Source organism: Chelonoidis abingdonii, chromosome 5 (assembly GCF_003597395.2).
Source record: "Chelonoidis abingdonii isolate Lonesome George chromosome 5, CheloAbing_2.0, whole genome shotgun sequence".
Lineage (NCBI taxonomy): Eukaryota > Metazoa > Chordata > Testudines > Testudinidae > Chelonoidis > Chelonoidis abingdonii.
This window is the reverse complement of record NC_133773.1, coordinates 21308354-21325618: the sequence shown is the minus strand read 5'-3', so window position 1 is coordinate 21325618 and position 17265 is coordinate 21308354. Positions and strand designations below refer to the sequence as shown.

The following is a 17265-nucleotide window of genomic DNA, read 5'->3' as shown; positions in this document are numbered from 1 at the left end:
GTCAGGGTGTGTCAAACTGGGCACCCAAAACAAGAGACCCAATTTGATAATATGGCTTCAAATCATAGTACTAGTATCCAGGAGAAGAAGAAATTTTATTTATTCTTCATCATCTCAAAACCTAAACTCTTTAGACTTTACACCAGGATTTTCAGAGGAGCCTAAACTAGTAAGTTCGGCACCTAACTTGAAATTTCGTGGGAGATGGACACCTAACTTGCTTAGAATCCTTTGAAAATGTCAGCTTTTGGGTCTTTCTCCAGGTTACAACCTTTCCTCCAGGTCTAAATGTTCATTATTATTCAGAAATGAACTTTCTTAGTCATTCTGGTGTCCAAGATTGCTTTCACCATGTAAACGAGCGCATATATACCCACTTTGCTCCCAAGTGGACTGTCATGGTAGCACTAACAGATATGTAAACTTTAGCCATTCGTCTTAATGAAGTATGAATTTCAAAGCCTAGTAGAGACCCAGTGTGCTACTGAATCAACTTTAATTACAAGGCAGAGCTAGAGCTGTTTTGGTTTTGATGGAAACCTCAGGCCAGAAAAACCCACAAAATCAAAAGCAGACTGTTATCTGATGCCAGCTCAGCAGACTTAAGTAGGGGAAAAGCCAGGCATAGCAGCAGTTTTTCACCTTTTGTGAAACGCTAGTTCAACAGATGTGCCATTTAACCTCTGAGTGGCAATCAATGTGCTGTTGCTGTGGTTTCCAGATGGTAGAACTGTATGACATCTGAACATTCCCCACCCTTTGTTAAAAAAGGAAAATTCTCAGAGGCAAATTTTTATTTTTCACATAATTGGTGTCAGCACATAGTGTAGCAAGATCATTCGTTTCTCATTCAGCACCATCAGGGTGGCTTAAAGGAACTGGTCTTTCACAAACTACTCTGACGGTAGGAGTAGATAGACAGCAATCTTCCCATTTCAGTTCAGCAGTTATTCCACTGAAGGCTTGCCTACACAGTGCTCTGCAATGCACACTAGATGGGTGTGAATTCTAAAGCTCACCAACATGTTGCACGCAAACAAATAGCAGTGTACTCTATTATCATGCACTTTTGGTGTGCGTCAGCAGGGTCAACATGGACCAGTTAGTGCACAATGTATTGGTATGCTTTAGAAATCATACCCTTCTAGTGCGCACTGCTGCATCGTGTGTCCATAGCAGGGCCGGCTCCAGGCCCCAGCGCACCAAGTGCGTGCTTGGGGCGGCACGCCATGAGGGGCGCTCTGCCGGTTGCCGGGAGGGCGGCAGGCGGGAGGTCCACCACAGCCGTGGGACCAGCGGACCCTCCGCAGGGACGCCTGCGGGAGGTCCACCAGAGCCACGGGACCGGCAAGCGGCAGAGCGCCCCCCGCGGTGTGCCGCCATGCTTGGGGCGGTGAATGGCTAGAGCCGGCCCTGGTCCATAGTCCCACTTTTTGGCCTCTAGTCTTATTTATAGTATAAAATGCTGCATTAGATTGATTGAAGCCATATAAATATGTTGCCTCTTCCTTTCTCTACCAAGAATTGATTAGCAGAATAACCCTCTCTAAGGTCTTGATTCAGTAAAGTACTTAGGAACATGCTTAACATTGAGCACAGATTTAGGTGTTTTGCTGAATTGGGGACTGAACTGCATATTCCTAATTCTTTTGAAAAAGTATATCTTAGCCCATTAATTTACATGTAAAAGCAAATAGATTCCTGCAAAGATATTTGGCAGATAATGACAATCAAGCTAATAAGATTTCAGTCCACATTATATGGCTTTCTAATAGTTTGGGAGCACTGTGTCTAATTAATTTTTATTGGGTTTCCCAGTTTTAACTTAAAAACAAACCCACATAGAAGCAAAAATATGAGACTGGATTTGTATGAAATCTGCTCCCCAAATACAAAAATGTACAATACTAGCATTGTTAAAAAGTAGTTTGGTGGTGGTAGTGGAGGGGATTGGTTAGCTCTGAAAGCCCCTCACCGTCCCAGGTAGCTCATCTCGGGGGTACCTATTCAGCAAAGCATTTTAGCACATGCTTAACTTTATGGTTAAATCAAATTGGAGCCAGGGAATGTTGGGATAATGGAGGGAAACAATTTTTGTGTATAAATAAAGGAGCCCATTTAAAAAAAAATCCAAGAAAAGATTTCTGGTGTCAAAATATGAGTCAGAATTTTTCTACGCGTAAACATCTACATTTACGCCATGATCCAGCAGAGCACTTAGATGGCATGCTGGATTAGCATCTATGTTCATATTTTGGTCAAGAGGGTAGGAGAAGATGAGTGCCAGTAGAAGGCTATCCAACAAAAACAAGGTTTTTTTACTGTAATAGTGTACAGAATGGCCTAGTTATGATGGATTTAGCAGCCATAACGGAGAGATTCAGAACCAAACTGTAAATAATTACAGAAATGAAAGAACCTGTTTGAACCGGTTGTACCTGGGCTTTAGTACTAGCAGTAGCTGAAATAATAGCAAAAAAAGAAAAAAAGAAATCTACTAAACAGGAATGCTGTCCTGTAAAATAAATATAATTTACCATCATTGTACATATTTTAATGGTTTAGGAAATATACATATCCCAGTTGCAAGTAATACTTTGAACATACACATTAAATACTCCAATTATAGATGTGTATAGATTGGTGGAGAACATCATTAATCAACAAAATCATTCATTTTAATACAATGATTTATTAGAAAAGAATTTTTCCTTGGAAGTGGGGAAGTAAAGAAGACCCTTTAAAACAGAAAAATATATGGCCTTTGTGTTTATACGTACTCTATATTGACAGATTCAGCTGACAATGTAAGAAACTCACAATGTCGGAGAATGTTTTTCATGTGAGAGCTAGAAATGAGCCAGCACAAAAATATCCGTGTACCCAAGGATACGCCAAACCACTGTGCTGCTGGGGCATCATTCCCAGAAGCAAGACCATTTTTAACTTGTGAGGAGCCCTCCTTCAAGCCTACAGCTAGTGCTCCTGCAACATGCTGCATTGCAGTTAAAAGAAGCATGATGCTGGGTAGAGCTGGTTGAATAGAGAAAAAATAATCTGTGAATATTTTTGGAAATGAATGACAATATTGTGCCATCTTAGTTCTGAATGAAAATCAGTGACACAATATGGTCCCAAAACACCAGGTTCTGTGTATTGTGACTAGCGGCCTCATGTTTAACCCAAATAAATGTGTACATCTCTAAGGTGCCACAAGGACTTCTTGTTTTTGCTCATGCTTAATGTTGCTCTCACTATTTGTCATGAAGCATATTTGTTACAAACTTGGTCTTTTTATTTTGGTTACTAAATTGTTTGTGCACTCATCCTAATTTTCGTTTAAATGTATTAATTGTTCATAACTATTTGCTAAATAGTTTGGAAGAAAATGTATTGCTTTTGGGACGTTGGTGAGATTATTTGCTGTTCAATAGTTGTTAGTTGGGGTTGGTCACTTAAGGTGCATAGGATTGTTTCTGCTCCCTAAGTAGATGACTGGAACCTTGAAACAGGGGAATAACAAATAAAGCACTTCCAGTACAAACAACCAGTTCTAATACTGTATCTGTCCCCCTCAATTTAACACTAAGCACCTCACAACCATTAATGACTTTATCCTTACAATACCCATCAGCACTTTTAGTTTGCAAAACTATTCTTCAGTGGGTTTTTGGGTGCTGTTCCTGCCCCGCCCCCCACACAAACTATCACACCAGCTCTGGACATAAATTTTATTTGTGAGGACTCACCTAGCCACTGGTGAAAGTTTCAAAAAATTTTAGCACACTTGATTGTTTGATCCAAACTTGGATGGGTTTGGAAACTGAATCTGGATGTTTATGTTGACGGTTGGTCCCATTGCTATACAAAATCTTTACGTGAGCAATGCAGAATTAAATATAAAATCTTATACATGAGCAACAGAGAATGGAAAAGTAGAAGAGCATGAACTTCTTTCTGAGACTGTATAGACCTGATTTGAAGATTTTCTTCTTAGTCCTCCCAAAAATGATTTTGGAGCTCCTTCTTGCACCGTCGCATTTGAACGTCTCTCCCTAAATCCTCCAGGTCAGACATCGTGCCCTGTTGCTCAATTATTTCCTTATCGTCAGAGGCATTCTCCTTTAAGCATGGCTAAGGCAAGAGCAGACTTCCCACAGTATGTAATGATCCATGGCCACAAACATGCATGCACAATAGACAGCTGCCAACTGTATATTGATGGCATCAGCAGTATTCAAAATTAGTATCCTCAGCTCCATCACTACAAGTTCCTATGAGTTATTCTTTAGTGTATCAGTTATATTCCAGCAAAGAGCACTGATATATGTAAAATAAAAACTAATACCTTAAATACCCTCTTCCATTTTAGATACAGCTTATTCTGGGCTCAGAGAAAATCGTCTGGAGATTCTAAACTCACACTAACAACCAAGTAATTGTCCTTAATAATTCACGCCAGGGGTAAGTGCCAGCCCAAGTGCCTATAGTACATGCAGCATTACTAAGAGGCAGTGGGAGTCACACTTAACACCTTTGGCTTTCTAAGTGTATCTCATTGGCAGGGGCAGCTCGAGGTATTTTGCTGCCCCAAGCAAGGCAGGCAGGCTGCCTTCCGCGGCTTGCCTGCAGGAGGTCCCCGGTCCTGCGGATTCAGCAGCTTGCCTGCGGGAGGTCCGCTGAAGCCGTGGGACCAGCGGACCCTCCGCAGGCATGCTGCCGAAGGAAACCTGCCTGCCACCCTCGCGGCGACCGGCAGAGCACCCCCTGTGGCTTGCCGTCCCAGGCACCCGCTTGGCATGCTGGTGCCTGGAGCCGCCCCCACTCATTGGCTGGGAAATGAAAGAGGAAGCACCCCTAGTAAAGTTAGTATAGTGAAGTGTAATGCATCATTCCACCTTCTCCAGTTTTCCCGGCAGGTTTCATTTTTAGAGCTGACCAAATACTGCAAAACAGGGTTTCACAAACACTTTGAATTCTGCGCAGTTGTACAGTGCCCCTTGTTGTTCACAATTTGCGAACATTTGTATGATGGTATTTTTCTTCACACCCGTGTTTGGGGATTGGCTACCCTTACTATGAATAGTATTATGATATTTGCATGCAGACAAGAGTATTCATATGTGAACAAGAATATTATTTGTTCTCCTGTTTAAAATGTTTGTCAACCAGTCAGGGAGCAGAAACAATACCGTCATTTAGGTGACCTACCATGAATAACAAATAGTTAAATTGAATAGTTTGTGGAAAAACTCTTAAGTGAACAATTGTTTATCTAAACTATCTGGGTGAATACTTATAAATAACATAGCAGCAGAATATAAGAATCGGTTTGTTAAGAATTTACAAACATTAAAGAGGACTAAATTTGTTAGTGTATGTTATTAGCAGTGATTAACTTCACCAGATCCAACAGTAATTTACTGATGAAATTTTGGGTATAATGCAGAAGCCTGGGTAGCATAAAAGATCGTCAGTAACAATGGGCTAATTTATGTGAAGTATTATAGATCAGAAGAGGTTCCCTAATAAAAATTGTTACCATATCCTACATCATAAAAGCATAGGGTGGGATTTTCCAGTGCTTGGTGTTGGCCTAACTTTGTTCCCATTGAAGTAGAAAAAAGAAAAAAAAAGAAAGAAAAAATCTTACATTGACTTTAATGGGAGCAGAGTTAGATCAGAGTTGAATGGTTGTAAAAATCCAAACCCTGCTCCCTCCCTTGAGTACATAGAAATCACAAGGTTCATATAAGAAGTGATTCTCCCCTATTCATAGTGAGAGTTCATTTTCTCTTCTTCAAACGCTTGCCCACCATTGAAACCCCATTTGGTGATTTACTAAGGTGAATAATCCTAGCAATAGAAAACATACATGTGTAACTAGAAAAATGTTTTTGGGAGTAAGAAAGTATAAAGATATATTTTAAAATAATATCCGGGCATGTTCATGGCACAGTATACATGAATTTAAACTGTATTTTTCCATTTCTGTTTTCTTATCTATAAATACATTGTATTTTTGCTGATTAAACATTTTAGTGAGAAAATCAGGGAGGGAAGTGGGGAAAAAAATACTCAAGATGCTTCTTTGGAGGCATGTCCTTCATGTAGCCCAAAGAAGGAACATGAAGCTTGGTAGATTACTCCTATATGAAACCAAACCATAGTAAATCATTGCTTTTCAAAACCAACCCTGCTAATTTTGTGGGGAGAGCAGAAAGGTCACTCCACTCAGATATTGGTGCTACTCTGAAACTGGAGTTAGCAACACCCAAAAGCCCCAGGCTTTATTTAGTGGCAGCTGGTATCTCCACTAATTTCAATGTTTGGTGCTTGAAAGGTGGCTGAAAATTATTGCCAGCACTATAAATGTTAGTGTCTGGAATTGATAAACTTGGCAGAGCAGTGGCATGGTATATTTTTTAATTGCCAAAGCTTTCTAAAGCTAAATCTATGGTATTGCTTTTGGGGACACAGTTTGTATGTAGAGTTTTAATTATTATTTTTGTAGCATGGTGAAAGAAGAATGAATTTTTGTTCTCTGTGCCTCATGGCAGGTCAAGGCGGTGATTGTCATTTTGACAGCCTTAAGCCACTAGCTCTGTTATATGCATGTGTTTCCACACCCTAGAGCTATTCTGAAAGGAAACCACAATTCCAGAAATAAGAAAAGAAAAACAAAAGCACTCATGAAAGTGAAAGAGGGTGGTTTGTTTATTATAATCATCTTTTTTAATATATGCTACAGATCTTTCACTTTTTTCATGGTGGTCTTTACAAATATAGGGGCAGATTGTGAACCCCTTACTCAAATTCAAAGGGGCTGATCTTGAGCTGTTATAAACTGTCACAGCCTCATGGATTTTAAGGTTGTGATTATCTGACACCCTATATAGCATAGGCCATAGAATTAAATCCAGTTCAATAACGGTAGCAAGCAGTGACTCATTTCAGTAGTTTCACTGAAGTCCCATGAAGAACTGTTCACTTGTGTGAATAAGACAATCACAATCTCCCCCATCATTTATAGAAATGCCTACAGCAAATGAGTTAATCCACCATAACCAAATTAACTTACATGGACCTGCCAAGGAATACATGTACTGTAGCTGAGTAACCATGTGATCTTGTTCCTTTCACTGTTTTCTTTCCCTCTCCACTGTTCCCTCTGTTGTTTGTTACTGTCACAAATTGTCTGTCAGTCACTGTCTGCCTGATGTCTAATTAGATTTTAAGACTTTTGGGGCAGGGACCACTGGCCTGATTTCCAGAGGTTCTGAGCATCCTCAAACCTCACTGATGTCAGTGGTAGCTGTTTGTAAAGATGCCAGATTGACAGCTTTTTGAATGTGATGTTTTCCTGACCTTGTAATGATTTCCATTTTTTGTGGAGGTATATCCTGAAGACAGCAACTGTGCACCTAAGTAAATGTCTAGTCAGCAAGAGTTCATTAGAAGAAGCCAATTTTACTGGTAATGCTCACAATTTCTAAAAAAAGAATGGCAGCACAATGTAAGAACAAGCCTTTCTCCAAGATCTAACTGCCTATACATTTAGTTAAACATCATTTGTAAGACTATCTGTAATAGGACTATGGAGAACTATTATATTAGAGACCAAACTTCCCCTGCCACCTCAGTACTACAGTCCCTCCAATGTTGCTCCACTAATATGCCTCAATTATGACCGATAAAGGCCAGCTACAGCAGAGAATGTTGTGGTCATTACACCAACAAGCGTATCACTTAGTACTACATGTGCTTTCTGTCATGTGATAGACTCAGTAGAGACTGGACTGGTGCTACCTGCTAAATTCACGTATTCCACCAAACCACCCCTTTCTTTCTAATGCACATCACCGTGGGATATTCTAGTACTACAGCAAATAGATAAGGCTGAAGAGTAGCTGGAGAGAATGAATAGATTAGAGATAACAGTGATACAAGGCAGCAGTGGGAAATGTGTTTGACACAGCATGGTAAACAACAATCTTTCCTGTAGTTCTGATTAAGAAATTACAAATGTGTAAAGAAAATTTGAAATATTAAATTACACTAAGATTCTGCAGCTCTAGGCTACAAGGCACAGTTACACAATGTCATTGAAACATTCTGCAACGATTTGAATTTGAAACAAATTCATCTCCAAGTGACACCCAAGTCGCTGGGGTTGTACAGGTGTCAGTGAAAACAGAATTTGAACCACAGGCTGCAAAGGGAGAAGGCAAATATGCTTGTTAATGCAACACAATATTCTCTTTCATTATAAAAAGCCTTAACATTAATGAAATTAGGTAACCACCAAAGCAAATTGTGTGGAGTCCTCTAGAGAGCTACAGTCCTTATTCTGGGATACTATTGGAGGAGTATCTTTTCCGCTGTGGTTGTTACCATTTACCAATTTAGTTTTAGTTACTTGAATCATCGAATTATTTTCACTGATACCTGTTTGTAGGCTATTGCCTTTTTCTCTGTTTTGCCAGCGACTGGTATCTGATGCCTTTGGAATGTCACTATTGACTTCTTGAACTTTACTATCTTGTTTCATTGGATTCACTGGAATTACTGGAGCTGCTGGATTCTCTGGAATTATTGGAGTCACTTGAGGCCCTGGGGTCGCTAGAGTCACTTGAGGCATTGGTGTTGCTGGAGTCACTGGAATCACTGGAGGCACTGGGGTCACTTGAGGCACTGGAATCAGTTGAGGCACTGGAGTCACTGGAGTCACTTGAGGCACTGGGGTCGCTGAAGGAGCTAGCGGCACTGGGGCTGATGGACACACTAGTATTCTGATGAGCAGATTTACTCCTTGATTCACTGGGGATACTCTTGCAGTGTTTTGGAGTGGATTGTACAGAGTCGCTATTGCTTTCTTCCTGCTGACTAGAGTTAGAGTCAGCACTATCACCAGCATTACCTAAATCAACCCTTTGCATGCCTTCATTGTTAAAATAACACTTGTCTGAATGATGGTGGCCATTATCCATATCCTCATCCTTTTCCCCTACATTAAAGCCACTGTCATTGTGGGCTTCTATAGCATCTTGTTTGTCAGTGGAGAGCTCTGCATCCTCAGGTGCAAAACCCTTTTCTGCCCATGCTGAACCATAAACACTGTTTTTCCCTGGCAAATGTTCAGATGAATTGTGTTCACTGGTGCCGTTTGTGTTCACATGAAGGTCTAAATGATGATGATAAATTCCTTTCCCTGTGTGGAGCTCAGCATTTTGATCAGTGTTTTGTGTTCCGTGGGTATTAGCAGGGTCCTCAGGGGCTGGTTGATTATTGAGTTTATCCTCATAAGCCCCCTGGGGATTGTTAATATCAATTGCAGACACCTCTCCAGTTTGATTGGGTCCTCGTGTATAATTACTGAATGTTGCTCCTTCTGGGTGCTCATTGTTTTCATTCTTGCCATTCTGTTGGTTCCTCTCAGCATTCCCAGAGCCATTGCTTAAGATTTCTGTGTTTGCATTAATGGCATTAACATTGGCAACATTTTCCTCATAGCCACTTCCAAGCAAATTTATGCTTCTTTTGATCTGTCAAGAGGACACAGTCCAAACTATATTATGTTTCTAAAGCATAATGAAGGAATAGGATATCTTACCTAACGCACTAAAGTACCAGAGTACTAAAGAAAAAATCCACTTACAAACACAAATTAATTAACATTTCCTCTTTTGGAAATGTAATAGTCACCTGCCAAATTACCAGCGTTTGGCGACAATATATATCTTCTCTTTAGCCCTGATTCAGCAAGTCCATCCCTGTTCAACAAAATACTGAAACGTATTTAAATCCAGCTGACTTTAATGGGACTTAAGCACATGTTTGAGTGTTTTGCAGCATCTTGCTGAACTGGAGTCTGTGTGACTTCAATTTACTTCAAGTAGCCAGCATTAAACAAGGGGCCAAATGGACTTCTCTTACAGTTCAGCAAAACATCTAATACTGTTGACAACAAATTAAAGATTTTGCAATTTCACTCATATAGTAGGCACATTGAAAGCACCAACTGTTTATTTTTGCTTCAAATTAAAGTGAAAATAGATTTACAGAGGTGTAGTAGAGATCAGAATCTGGCCTCATAAGCCTGATCCTTTAGTCCTTTGCCAGCTTTCCCTGGTTAAGGACTGCAGGATTAAGTCTCATTTTCTGAAGGCTGGGAAAATGCAGTTCAATTTGCACAATACCTAAGACTCACTAAGAAATAGCTTAGCTAAAAGGTAATGAAACCTGCCCCATTATCAGACAGGTAGAAGACTTGGATATTGTAACAAGGCCAGGTAAACCTTTGACCAGATTTTTAACACAGTTTCTTCCTTAGATTCATAGATTCATAGACTCTAGGACTGGAAGGGACCTCGAGACGCCATCGAGTCCAGTCTCCTGCCCTCGTGCAGGACCAAATACTGTCTAGACCTCCCTGATAGACATTTATCTAACCTACTCTTAATATCTCCAGGATGGAGATTCCACAACCTCCCTAGGCAATTTATTCCAGTGTTTAACTACCCTGACATTAGAATTTTTTCCTAAATGTCCAACCTAAATCTCCCTTGCTGCAGTTTAAGCCCATTGCTTCTTGTTCTATCATTGGAGGCTAAGGTGAACAAGTTTTTCTCCCTCCTCCTGATGATTCCCTTCCAGGAGACTCTACTATTGCCTCAAGAGGAGCTGCTTGATTACGGACTTATCATGTTTCAAAATTGAAAAGTTAAATTGATGTATAGTTAGAGATGGGAAAAAGCATCAATTGATTTGCTAAGCACATTTTTTTCGCAAAGAGGAGGTGTTAGTAAAACAAAGCATCAAAAGACATTGTGAATGCAAATGTTAAAATGTGCACCAGCCAGATAAAAATGAAAAATTCAGATAATTTTAAACTGTTTCTTTGATGCAGAAGATCAGATCAAGAAAAAAAGTTGTTCCTTTTATATTTTGCAAGCTGCACCAAATTTATCATGTTATTTAAGAGTACTAGGCAGAATCATAAATAATAATTTTGCTATGGTGTCCAAAAGGGAAGCATAATACAGTCAATTAAGTAGAGAACTGGATGACCATTTACAGCTAGATCATCAAGTCCTTGTAATCGCTAACTCTTACTGATTTCAGTGGCAGCTAGGCTAATACAAGGGTCAATGGAGCACTCTCATACACAAAGATGCAAATCACTGGATAACACCAATAACTCTGGTAGTGTTTAATGTTTGGGGGTAGGGGTCCATACTTACTGGAGAAGCAAAGGATATACCTAGCACAATCATAAACAGAAGCAGAGTATTCATGCTTGGGACTACTTCCTGGAAGAAATGGAAAGTATGTTATTTCTTATCAATGCCCATGAATATTTCACAATATAATAGAACAATAATATTTGATCAGCACAGTTGGGCACTTTGTCAAACATGTGTTTTAATAGAGCTGGTTGATCTATTCATTGGTGTAACAGAGTGGCAGAGCTCTTCTTTTCACCCACCCTATAAGCATGAGTTGGGACCTTACAGGGAGAGGCTGACTGAGCCCTGCTGGCTTAGTGAACCAAGTGTGGCTTGTTGATGTCGGCCTCCATTTAGTGGAAATGGTTCTTTGGATGGAAGGTGATGGGACCTAGGACTGAGAGACTGAAACAAGGCTGAGGTTTATGTTTGTTGTTATCAGAATGTTTGGACTAAGTGCAGTTAGATTCTGTTTGGAACAAGAAGGAAGCTCCACGTATCTACCCCAATTCCAGTTTGAACTGTCTTCCAATGTACAGCTTAGGTCTCATTATATTGGCTGTGTCATTAACCCTTAACCATCTGTTTATGTCTCTTTTACCTGTAAAGGGTTAAGAAGCTCAGTGAACCTGGCTGACACCTGACCAGAGGACCAATGGAGGGACAAGATACTTTCAAATCTTGGAAGCGAAGTCTTTGTTTATGCTTGTTTTTTGTTCGTTGTTCCCTCTTGGGCTAAGAGGGACAGACGTGCACCCAGGTTTCCCCAACTTTCTAAAACGTCTGTCATGTTCAAAATATAAGTACTAGCTAAAAAGGCGGATTAGTCTATGTTTATTTCTTAACTTGTGAATGTATATTTTGCTGAAGTATTTTTACCTCTGTTTGCTGTAACTTGAATTTCAGGCTGGGAGGAGCAGGGAGTCCCTCTAGTCTATATGAGCTAAATACCTGTAAACATTTTCCATCCTAATTTTACAGAGATAATTTTTATTTTTCTTTCTTTAATTAAAAGCTTCTTTTTTTAAGAACCTGATTGATTTTTCCCCTTGTTTAAGACCCAAGGGGATTGGGTGTGAACTCACCATGGACTGGTGGGAGAAAGGAGGGGAAGTTAATTCCTCTCTGTTTTAAGATCCAAGAGTTTTGATCAGTGTAGTCTCTCAGGATAGCCCAGGGAGGGGAAATCTGGGAGGGAAAGGAAGGGGGATGGTTATTCTCCTGTTTTAAAACCAAGGGGGTTGGTCTTGGGTTCCCAGGAAGGTTTTGAAGGAACAGAGAGTGTGCCAAACACTAATTTTGGCTGGTGTGCGCTAACAGATCTAAGCTAGGAATTAAGCTTGAGAGGGTACAGTTGTGTCTATTTCAGTTGATGCAGGACACTGTCTTCTTCATTATGCAGGCTAGCGGCATTGAAAGTAGTATTATTATTTTCTGTGGGTTTGTTCTTTTCCCACTGTTGCTTCTTCTTTTTGTCTTACTCACCAGGTTTGCACAGGGATACTGACAAAAGTGCAAATAATGCCAACTGGCCTGCCCAGGACCAGCTTCTCCTGCTTTTTTATGAGTTTGGTCTCAGTTTTGAGATTGGAATAGTCTTTACTGGTAAAAGCAGAAGTGAAGAGAGAGTTTCACTTGTCATCCTCAGCAATGTTGTCATAGTTACAGGGCTAGCTACACCTGACTCCCTTTCTTTGGTCTTCTGAGTGCACCTTCTCAGGTCTTAGGTCTCATTCCTTCACCTCTCTCAGGTGGAATCCCATAATTCTCCCACTCTTGAACCAGACCACAGGATTCCTTATTCTGTGTATTGCGACAAAGTTCCTCCTCTACCTTGGTGGTCCTGCGCTTATGGCGATTTGTCACCTCAGTGATCTTCCCTCTTGTGGAACCCAAAGTCTGGATCAGTTCCTCCTGTGTCTGATCAGGAGTTGGAGTTTGGGGGAACCCGGGCCCCCTCTACTCCGGGTTCCAGCCCAGGGCCCTGTTAGCCAGTCCTCACTCTGTAACAGCTGCATGACAGCTACAACTCCTGGGCTACTTCCCATGCCTCCTCCAAACACCTTCTTATCCCACCACCAGGACCCTTCCTCCTGGTGTCAGATAACACTTGTGCTCTGTAATCCTCCAGCAGCACCCTCTCACTCTCAGCTCCTTGTACCTCTTACTCCCAGCTCCTCACATACACTCCTCCTCCTCTGACTCCTCCCTGCCTGACTGGAGTGAGCTCCTTTTTAAACCCAGGTGCCCTGATTAGCCTGCTTTGATTGGCTGCAGGTGTTCTAATTAAAGTAGCTCTCTCCACTGCCTTCTAGAAAGATCTTAATTGGCCACAGGTGCCTTGATTAACCTGGAGCAACTGCCATTTGGTTAGCAGGGTCCTAGGGATTTGTTTAGCCTGGGACTAACATATCTGTTTCTCAGTACTTTACTGTAGCCATCTGGCCTTGCCCCATCACAATATTTACTGTGCAAACCCAGCAGGTCTGTTTGAGGTCAGTCCTGCAAGGCTTCTCTTTAGCTGCTTGTGACCAGCAGTGAATCCAGTAACCCAAAACAGTCTTCTTAAAACAAATATTAATCTTAACAGTAAGAACAAAGCATAATATAAGAGAAATTGATTTATAAAACAACAAAATGTCTGTTTATGCACATCTATTTTACCTGAAGTTCTAGGCAAGTCAGTTTTATCCCAGATCCTTAATCTCTGGGGATCAGGCCTCTCTGTTCCCTAAAAATAACTATCCCAGAAAGAGTCACTTTTTTTTAATCCATCCAAGTTTCTGTTCTCCCTTCCTAGGCTTCAACTTACTGCCCCAAACCGTTTGGTGAGCTCTGCAAGTGTTCAAGCCAGGGCATCAAAATGAATAGCTCTTGTCTTTTCTCTAGCGTTTGTCAAGAAGTGTATATCAGGACCCAGCCTTTCACCTCCGCCCATGTGCATTTCCCGACAATCCTGCCTTTGAATTAACTCAAACTAGACTGACAGTACACATTACCATACCCCAGTCAAGATATAGTATTCATAAATTATTACAGGCAGCTCCAAATCTGGCACGTGTGTGTGTGTGTGTGAGTGAGAGAGAGATCTGAAGAAGCTGCAGCAAGGCTGAGATCTAAATGGCTGTTGTCTCTACACACAGACAAAATTCCTAGAAGTTTAAAGGTGCAGTCCACACAAAACAAGGCATCACAGTTACATAGCCCCATCACCACATAATTCATAGGTGGAGCCAACGTGTAGTTAAAAATGGACTCTGCTTGTGAGGACTGCTAATCTGTTTTTTCTTTTCTTTGTTCGGCATTAGTGGTATTAGTACGAGAGCTCTTTTGGCAAGTACCAGGTTGTTGACAAGAAGTCTCATGCAAATCCTCTTTGTTTCTCATGTGCTACTTTTACAAAGCCTTTTGACAAGAAAATGCATTTAAAAAAATATCTTTGGGAAGCACCAGCCTCCTTATGATGTGTCTAATTCCAAGAGGTCTCCTCTTTAACTGCACCGTCTGGGGTCTGTGTGACCTTTCTTACCTTTAACGTTTACAGGATGTTAATCTCCCATGAGTTTTACAATTTCAGAAGGAGAGCCAGTCTACCAAATGAATGTATATTGTCAGTCGGCAACAGGTTTTGTTTGCAGTGGGAGCATCTGGCACCTACTACTGTAATCCTATAGTCAACTGATTTTGTTTTCTAAGGATACAGCACTGAGTATACAGATGTAGGCTTCTATTGTCAAGACAAGGTCTCAGGCCTTGTGTGCCACCTGAGAACAAAAAAGCCACATCAGTTTGCCAATCTTGGTTTTGTGGCTGGGCAAGTGATTCAGCACTGAAATGGGCCAAACCATGTTATATATTTTCCCATTAACACAGGGTCCAAGTTGTGGAAAACCACAGGGAGGTGGAAAACTCATAATAATGGGCTCTCCTCCCCTCATTGGTATTACTGCCCAATTCAGGAGAGAGAGAAACTGTCCTTATGTGGCTGAAAAAAGTACTCCTAGCTCTAACGAAAGAGCTAAACCAGAGGTCGGCAACCTTTCAGAAGTGGTGTGCCAAGTTTTCATTTATTCACTCTAATTTAAGGTTTCCCGTGCCAGTAATACATTTTAATGTTTTTAGAAGGTCTCTTTCTATAAGTCTATAATATAGAACTAAACTATTGTTGTATGTAAAGTAAATAAGATTTTTAAAATGTTTAAGAAGTTTCATTTAAAATTAAATTAAAATGCAGAGCCCCCTGGACTGGTGGGCAGGACCCAAGCAGTGTGAGTGCTACTGAAAATCAGCCTGCGTGCCGCCTTCAGCACACGTGCCATAGGTTGCCTACCCCCGAGCTAAACCAACAACCTATATATCAGTTGTTCTTGGCCTGGCTATCTAAGAGATTTCCAGGGTTGAGTGAATGTCCTCCTCTACTTGGTAAAGGTCATATGGCTCTACGGGTTACCACTGAATGAGGATGATGTTAATGTCCTACTGTAGGTGCCAATCAAGCTGGCCCTCTCTTACCAGTATTGTTGAGGAATTTATGAAAGGGGTGCTGAGAGCATCTAGAGGAGGTCTGTACGGGCCCAAAGAAAGCAGGTTCCGATCACTTTCTGGAAGAAAGCCAGCTCAGAATATTTAAGTTGGAAATGTAATTACTTCTGGGTCGAATTCTCACTTCAAGCGCCAAAGGGCCTGTATCAGTGGTTTGTATGGAGCAGGGGTGTAACTTAGGAAAATGAAGCACATCTGAGTTTTTTTGCACCCAGGGTCATTCAGCTCAAATAATTTCTAAAATTTGTGTCCCTTGTACTGGATGTCCAGGTGCTGAAGGGAGAGCTGCAGAATCAGGCGATGTAGCTAATGCCTAAAGTAATACAAGCCCACAGAACCCAGCATTTTCCTGCTCTAAATCTGTGTGGGTGCTAAGGTGAGGGGAACAATGGAAAAGTTCACAGCCAGCAACTGCTGACCCTGCTGAGCCTTTAGTGTTTTCAACTCTTGCAGAAGATAGTGAAAAGTACATCATTAGAAATACTCCCCATTGTGGCCCAGACTGTGATCAGCCCTTATGCCAGCGCACAGAGGTGGGGGTCAACCACCTGCAAAGGGTCAGTCACCTGCTCCCTCCAGGAAGCAAATTGAGCAGGGAGAGGTGGGTCATGGCTGCCCTCTCCCGAGGCACAGAGCCATCCTCATGGGTGATGGAGACTGCTCAGCCACAGTGAAATCTAAACAGTCCCAGGAAAGACTGTGCAATCTGATGTACAATCTGCCAGTACTCCTCCCACTGTGGTGTGGCTTCACACTGCCCCCTACACACGGCATTGTGCAGATTGCATAGCTGAATCTGATATGTCTGATGAATGAGCAATGAGATTGTAGTCACCAAAAAGAACTCCTTTCTCCAGTGGTAATATCATGGTGTTACAGTCATACACATATACAAATAACACACTATAAGCTTAACCAAGGTTTAAACAAAACATCCTAGATACATTTCTTGGCATTTATATTTCATGAAATCAAAATTCAACTTGAGTTTTACCAGAAAATCTATTTTAAACCTACCCACATACCTTGTTGGAGCAATGCGGTAAAGGATCTAGCAGAAAGTAACACTTTTTAGCGAAATTTTCCAAAGAACTTCTGAAAAAGAATCTGCCAATATTATAGCATTTATGTTCTTTGTGAATCAGCACCCAGGCATATGAGCCTAACCTGATACCTTGAAGTAATTTAAACTCTGTTCAAGCTTCCAAACAACCAATTGTAACACAGTAACTTAAGTATGTCTTCACAAAGTCTTAAACTAAACCCCACTAATCTCCTACAATAGAATCTGAGATGTAGTTACTTGCCCTTTTGTTCTTGAAATTTTTAGGCTACTTTCCAGTTAATTAAAATCTCCATTATAGAAAGACCTACGTGAAATACAAGTTAAATATATTTTTTCTTGAAGATATATAGATACATACACACACACACACCACGTTATTCCCTGGCATTATGATTAAGAGACACTTTTTTATCTATATTTTTTTGTGAA

The 17265-nt window shown here is 40.9% G+C and overlaps 1 protein-coding gene across 1 annotated transcript; it reads right to left on the bottom strand.

Annotated features, from left to right (window-relative positions):
* Nucleotides 1-5556: 5556 nt before the first annotated feature.
* On the bottom strand, nucleotides 5557-16959 carry LOC116836558 (uncharacterized). Its single transcript, XM_032800238.2, has 3 exons — nucleotides 16796-16959; nucleotides 11244-11312; nucleotides 5557-9545 (listed from the first exon to the last, which is right to left on the bottom strand). The coding sequence occupies exons 2-3, from the start codon at nucleotides 11295-11297 to the stop codon at nucleotides 8538-8540; spliced, it is 1062 nt and encodes a 353-aa protein (XP_032656129.1). The 5' UTR covers nucleotides 11298-11312; nucleotides 16796-16959; the 3' UTR covers nucleotides 5557-8537.
* Between the last annotated feature and the right edge of the window lie 306 nt (nucleotides 16960-17265).